Source organism: Tachysurus fulvidraco, chromosome 5 (assembly GCF_022655615.1).
Source record: "Tachysurus fulvidraco isolate hzauxx_2018 chromosome 5, HZAU_PFXX_2.0, whole genome shotgun sequence".
Lineage (NCBI taxonomy): Eukaryota > Metazoa > Chordata > Actinopteri > Siluriformes > Bagridae > Tachysurus > Tachysurus fulvidraco.
Window position 1 is genome coordinate 34,176,280 of NC_062522.1, and position 7,500 is coordinate 34,183,779.

The window sequence follows — 7,500 nt, forward strand, 5'->3', positions numbered from 1 at the left end:
TGACTGACATACTTTTTTTTGAGTAAAAAGTTAGACTAAAAACAGGTGTGTGTGTGTGTGTGTGTGTGTGTGTGTGTGTGTGTGTGTGTATGTGAGAGAGATAGACACCTCTGAAACAGCATATCGAGGAGTGTGTTGGTGCAGGTGAAAGCTTTGTAGGTGGAGAGAAAGATTCTGCTGTAGTCGGGTTCGTCACACTCAGGCTTCACTAGTTCTTGGACGAGATGCTCCAGTGTGGCTGCCTTCACCCTGCGCACCTTCAGTGTACGATACTGCACACAGGCCACGCCCACCAGGTCCGACGGAGAGGGACACGCCGGCTCTCTGTGGAGGGTCACGCCATACACAACACCATCCTCCACCTCCTCACCCCATTCCTGCACCGGGTCCTGCTCTCACACACACACACACACACACACACACACACACACACACACACACACACACACACACACACACTACAGAATTACTGCCCTCTCCTTTCTCGCAGAATAAAAATGATGAACATTCTCTCTCTCTCTCTGATCTGCTCACACTGGAGACTCATTCCACAAATAAAATGTTCACCGTCTCCTACAGAATCCTCACTATATTACACACATTTTTAAATATACCACTTTTCATCAGTTTATTATTAGTAATAAGGAAGATTACAGATGAAGGGAAAAGAAGAAAGGAAAAGGGAGAGAACTGCATGAAGGATAAAGGAGGAAAAAAGGAAAGTAAGAAGGCTGGTCTGGGAGTATGTTAGGTTATTTTTCACTATATTAATGTGCATCATTCCCCATGTTCTCCTCATTCCCCATGTTCTCCTCATTCCCCATGTTCTCCTCATTCACCATGTTCTCCTCATTCCCCATGTTCTCCTCATTCCCCATGTTCTCCTCATTCCCCATGTTCTCCTCATTCCCCATGTTCTCCTCATTCACCATGTTCTCCTCATTCACCATGTTCTCCTCATTCGCCATGTTCTCCTCCACTCACATCAGTAGATTTGTGTGTTTGTCTCTCAAGTGACTTTGTGTTCCTGTGGGTTTATGGGCTAAGATGAAAATCAAACCTGAACCCTGACCAAGAACACTGTTTTTAATAACCGAGTGTTTGGTCAGACTGCTGGAGAGAGCGAGCGAGAACACACACACACACACACACCTCTATAAGAACACCCTAGAGGTGAGGAACAACAGCATTTGGTGTACAGGTGACAATGGGAGATTTGGGTCAGTGTCATGAATCACAAGATTGTGGGCGTGTCCTAATAATGTGTGTGTTTCTCATTGGTCGCTGGTGGTTGTTAATGCTGATCATTTTCACTAGTTCTGCAGAAATGGTGAATTCTGTAGTCACACTAACAAACAAGCACAGATTAGCAGCGTGTTTATTTCCTGCATGACTGCAAACTGTGACATGACAATTTATACATTACTACAAGATTAATACACAATGATGTTGACGTTACATGTAGTGGTGTATTAGAACAATCCCTTGAGCATGCGCTATATAGGTCACTGTGAATGAGCTGTTACTATGGAAACGATAAGGATATAAACCTGTATATAAAGCTGTAGTACAGTCAGAGCTGCTGTTAGAGAGAATTAATCACCACCTGAGGACCAATCAGGTGCCAGATCTCAGTGCTGGCGTAACGGTAAATAAATGTTCTTACGGTTCTCCGTATTCAGGGTTCCCACAGCAGGTCATCTGACCAACATATATGTGGCACAGGTCTTATGCCAGATGCCCTTATGACACACTCCTCACAGGGTTACCAAGCTGCTGCTGGCAGTCCTGAGCAAGGTCATGAACACTTACTTTGCTCGGTTGTGTGAAAGGAGGTTAAATGGACGATAAGAGCACCTTCCAAATGCCAGAAATGTAAATGTTAAAACAAATAGTGTGTTGAATATAATAATTACACAGAACACACAGCTGAAACTACCAACCCAGCTCAGGAATGAACAGAATGAGCTCGAGCTCTGTGTCTCTCTCTCTCTCTCTCTCTCTCTCTCTCTCACACACACACACACACCACACACCACACACACACACACACACACACACACACACACACACACACACACACCTGTTGAACAGGTGTAATCGGGAATCCCAAGCAATGAATGTTTTTTAAATGAATAAAGTGCTCATGATTAAAATGTTAGTCATGTTTATGTTGTATATTACAGTACAGTGTAAAGTTTTCTGTAAGATTATATTAATAAGAGCTGAATTACACGGAACACCACCTGTAATAATTACACTGAACACCACCTGTAATAATTACACTGAACACCACCTGTAATAATTACACTGAACACCACCTGTAATAATTACACTGAACACCACCTGTAATAATTACACTGAACACCACCTGTGATAATTACACTGAACACCACCTGTAATAATTACACTGAACACCACCTGTGATAATTACACTGAACACCACCTGTAGTGCACTACATAATCATACACCTCGTGTGCATGGACATGGAGATGAGATGAAGGTCCATAGAACTGTTCATTAAACAGATTTATACAGATTTCACAGTTAACTTCTTATTCGGTTCGTTCAGAGATGACGGTTGTGTTTTGTACACAATACACACAAATATGATTAACACCATAACAGAGACACACAGCGAATCTGGACAACGCCATAAGCTTGTATATAAACGTTGGGTTTTTGTGAAATGCAAACAATTCTTTAACTTATTTGTAACTTAACTGTCGTAATGATTTATTCTAGCATTGCTATGTTGTTTTTTGTAATTTAGTTTGCTGAAGTAGATAAAAACTGTATTAGACGTCCTAAATAACTATACAAATACATAAAATATATAAATAAAAAATAAAATAAACATATTACCAGGGTTAGCTGCCATTTCCCCATAGTTTTATAGTCCGGTTCTGGAGATTATATGATAGACATCGTGATCTCCAGTCAGATCTCCAGTCAGATCTCCAGTCAGATCCCCAGTCAGATCCCCAGTCAGATCTCCAGTCAGATCTCCAGTCAGAAGTCCAGTCAGATCCCCAGTCAGAAGTCCAGTCAGATCCCTAGTCAGATCCCCAGTCAGATCCCTAGTCAGATCCCCAGTCAGATCCCTAGTCAGATCCCCAGTCAGATCCCCAGTCAGAACCCCAGTCAGAAGTCCAGTCAGATCCCCAGTCAGAACCCCAGTCAGAAGTCCAGTCAGATCCCCAGTCAGATCCCCAATCAGATCCCTAGTCAGATCCCTAGTCAGATCCCCAGTCAGATTCCCAGTCAGATCCCCAGTCAGATCTCCAGTCAGAAGTCTCTGCAGAATAGTTTAAAACATTCACCACGGAAAATAAACTTAATCCTTGTCGGTTTTTATTCTCATTAATTTAAAATCCTGTCTCTAAAATCTAAAAGATGATTTGTTTAAAAGAAAAATAAATACAACAGTGAACTGAAAAAGCTACTCAATCTTAGCCAGATGCGCACGCGCCCACTCTGACACGAACTGAGTGCTTTTTAGGTGGGCGGGGTTTAGAGCACGAGGGTCATTACGTCACACAGACGCATTCTAGTGAAACTCGGTAAACAACAATCAGAATATATAATATACTGTTTAACAGCATGGGGAAGTTATGATTACTGTTATCAGTAGTCGTGTGTGTGTGTGTGTGTGTGTGTGTGTGTGTTCAGCAGGGTGTAGTGTGTGTGTGTGTGTGTGTGTGTGTCTCACCTCACTGTGTGTGTGTCTCACCTCACTGTGTGTGTGTTCAGCAGGGTGTAGTGTGTGTGTGTGTGTGTGTGTGTGTGTTCAGCAGGGTGTAGTGTGTGTGTGTGTGTTCAGCAGGGTGTAGTGTGTGTGTGTGTTCAGCAGGGTGTAGTGTGTGTGTGTGTCTCACCTCACTGTGTGTGTTCAGCAGGGTGTAGTGTGTGTGTCTCACCTCACTGTGTGTGTGTGTTCAGCAGGGTGTAGTGTGTGTCTCACCTCACTGTGTGTGTGTGTGTGTGTCTCACCTCACTGTGTGTGTGTGTGTTCAGCAGGGTGTAGTGTGTGTGTGTCTCACCTCAGTGTGTGTGTTCAGCAGGGTGTAGTGTGTCAGCAACACATAAGGATCAAGCACGAGTCTCTTCAGTCGAACACGTTTTACACACACACACTCCGCTCAGGGACCCACAGCTGCAGAGATGCTCTCATCCTCTAAAGACACACACACACACACACACACACACACACACACACACACACACACACACACACAGCACGTCTTCAAGAACAACATAAATAAATTTAGCAATTTGGCAGGTGCGCGTGTGATGCAACGTGCAATACGGTATAAATAAACACGTGTGTGTGTGTGTGTGTGTGTGTGTGTGTGTGTGTGTGTGTGTGTGTGAGAGAGAGACTCACTACACACGACGCACTACTTTTGTGTTTTACCCCTTTATGCCCGAAGCAGTCACGTGACGCACATAACCTGTCCGGCAACAGGTGTGACGTGCACGTGCTCTGATAACCGCACGTGCGCAAAATAACACAGAGCCTGATTTATCGATTAAAAAGTGAGATTAAATATTTTAATAGATAGATAGATAGATAGATAGATAGATAGATAGATAGATAGATAGATAGATTAATTGTTGGTAAATTGTTGTGCTATAAGAAAGGGTGCTAACAGAAACTCGTCCATAAGAGTGAAACCCACACAGTTATTACTTACACACAGTGTTTATTACTTACACACAGTGTTTATTACTTACACAGTGTTTATTACTTACACACAGTGTTTATTACTTACACACAGTGTTTATTACTTACACACAGTGTCATTTCTCATCACATTCTGATGTATTAAACTCCTGATGTTCTGTTGTGTATCATCACACAGTCACACACCAGACGTTAAGAATAAAAACGTGTTCAGTGATGAATAATGATCACATTATTCTGAGTATGAAGAGATGCATTGTGGGAAAAGGTTCACTGTGAAGGTCAGCTGAACACAATCATGCGTCATTCTGGGTCTGTGGTATACTGGAAACATTCCTATCCTTCACACACACACACACACACACACACACACACACACACACACACACACACACACACACACACACACACACTCTTACTTTCTGGGTGGAGTGTGTGTGTGCATGTAGCCAGAGGGCTGAGCATCGTTTCTCCTAAATGCTTGTATTTGATTTTGTTGAGCACAGTTGTGTAGTTGTCTCAAAAACACAACATAGGAAAGTTAAGTGTGACAATCACACACACTCTTCACCAAAGAGGTGTTAACATCATGTTGTGCTGCTCACTGAACTGGGACATGTGCAGTATTTAACCCTCATCTGAGCGGCTGATCTGTAGTGCTGGGATTTAGCTGGTTGCTTTGGCAGATGTATTAGACACATAGTTCAGCTCTGTTAAGGAACTGTGTTATTGTGCTGCACCACAAGCTGTATAATAATACGTGTGTGTGTGTGTGTGTGTGTGTGTGTGTGTGTGTGTGTGTGTGTGTGTTGACTTGAACAAATACAGATTATTATGTGACTTCGGTGAAATAAGTGACTTACTGAAGTCCCCAACAAACACATTTGTGATGCATTTAAATCATTTTTTATAGATGATTATTATTTAGCAATAAACAATACAAAAAAATCAGCATTTATCAAACTTTTATTGGAGTAAATTTGTATGTAACCCTGTGTTTATTAAACCACATTCACTCAGTATTTATATTTATTATATGTGCATCAGGTCTATTTATCTGCTCTGTGATATACAGTGCTACATCACACTGACATCATCACGCCTGACGTCATCACGATGACATCATCATGCTGACATCATGTCTACATGTAACGAGAAGTAAAAGAGCAACATGTATCTTTATTTAATAATCTAATAATAATAACAGAAATATGTTTTCTTGTTTTTTATGATGATTGTTTATTATGTTTTTTTTTAATTACGTTATGGAAGTTTGCTCTTCCTCTTCCTCAGACGAGTCTTCCTCTTTGTCTTTGAGTCGATGATGAGCTGCGACTGCCGTTTAAGGGACATCCGAGTGATGACATCACAATCATCATCCTCGCTGTCATCATCTTCTACAGAGAGAGAGAAATTCCTTATGTTAGTGTAACGGGGTGTAGTGAGCATTAATGACTTCTGTTCTCTTATACAACAGATATAAAGTCTATATATAAATAGTGGCCATATTTAACAGATTTAGTGTGTGAGTGTGTGTGTGTGTATGTATGTGTGTGTGAGTGTGTGTGTATGTGTGAGTGTGTGTGTGTGTGTGTGTGTGTGTGTGTGTGTGTGTGTGTGTGTATGTGACCTTCATGCAGGTCGGCTCTCTGATAATCCAGTAGTGTGATACGGGTATTGTAGTCAGGCAATTTCCCTTCAATGCTGGCATGGAACTGCACACACACACACACACACACACACACACACACACACACACACACACACACACACACACACACACACCTATTAATCAGATGAAGGCTTTCTGTCAATCTGTCTCTCTCTCTTTCTCTCTCTCAGACACACACACAGACAGACACACAGACAGACACACAGACACACACAGACACACACAGACACACAGACAGACACACACAGACAGACACACAGACACACACAGACACACACAGACACACAGACAGACACAGACAGACACACACAGACACACACAGACACACACACAGACACACACAGACAGACAAACACACACAGACACACAGACAGACACACAGACAGACACACAGACAGACACACACAGACAGACACACAGACAGACACAGACAGACACACAGACAGACACAGACAGACACACAGACAGAAACACAGACACACACTGACACACACACAGACAAACACAGACAGACACACACAGACAGACACACACACAGACACACACACAGACAGACACAGACAGACACACACAGACAGACACACAGACAGACACACAGACACACACTGACACACACACAGACAGACACACACACAGACAGACACAGACAGACACACACAGACAGACACAGACAGACACACACAGACACACAGACAGACACAGACAGACAGACACAGACAGACACAGACAGACACACACACAGACACAGACAGACAGACACAGACAGACACAGACAGACAGACACACAGACACACACTGACACACACACAGACAGACACAGACAGACACAGACAGACACACACAGACAGACACAGACAGACACAGACAGACACACACAGACAGACACAGACTGACACACACACAGACAGACACAGACAGACACACACAGACAGACACAGACAGACACACACAGACAGACACAGACAGACACACACTGACACACACACAGACAGACACAGACAGACACACACTGACACACACTGACACACACACAGACAGACACAGACAGACACACACTGACACACACACAGACAGACACAGACAGACACAGACAGACACACACAGACAGACACAGACAGACACACACAGACAGACACAGAC

The 7,500-nt window shown here is 43.0% G+C and overlaps 2 protein-coding genes across 3 annotated transcripts in view; both read right to left on the reverse strand.

Moving 5' to 3' along the window:
- rgl3a (ral guanine nucleotide dissociation stimulator-like 3a) overlaps positions 1-4,175 on the reverse strand; it is an 11,550-nt gene extending 7,375 nt beyond the window's left edge. The window contains 3 exon segments of the mRNA XM_047814154.1: positions 109-389; positions 4,045-4,134; positions 4,137-4,175. Coding sequence (XP_047670110.1) covers positions 109-389; positions 4,045-4,134; positions 4,137-4,175 — 410 coding nt within the window.
- Positions 4,176-5,636: 1,461 nt separating this feature from the next.
- odad3 (outer dynein arm docking complex subunit 3) overlaps positions 5,637-7,500 on the reverse strand; it is a 9,094-nt gene continuing 7,230 nt past the window's right edge. The window contains exons 13-15 of one of the 2 annotated variants that reach the window (XM_027156936.2): positions 6,319-6,403; positions 5,951-6,085; positions 5,637-5,830 (exon numbers count right to left, since the gene is read on the reverse strand). In XM_027156936.2, the coding sequence (XP_027012737.2) occupies positions 5,952-6,085; positions 6,319-6,403 (219 nt within the window). In that variant the 3' untranslated portion in view covers positions 5,637-5,830; position 5,951. Of the gene's footprint in view, positions 6,086-6,318; positions 6,404-7,500 lie in introns of both variants that reach the window. The other variant, XM_047813061.1, reaches the window with a different exon arrangement.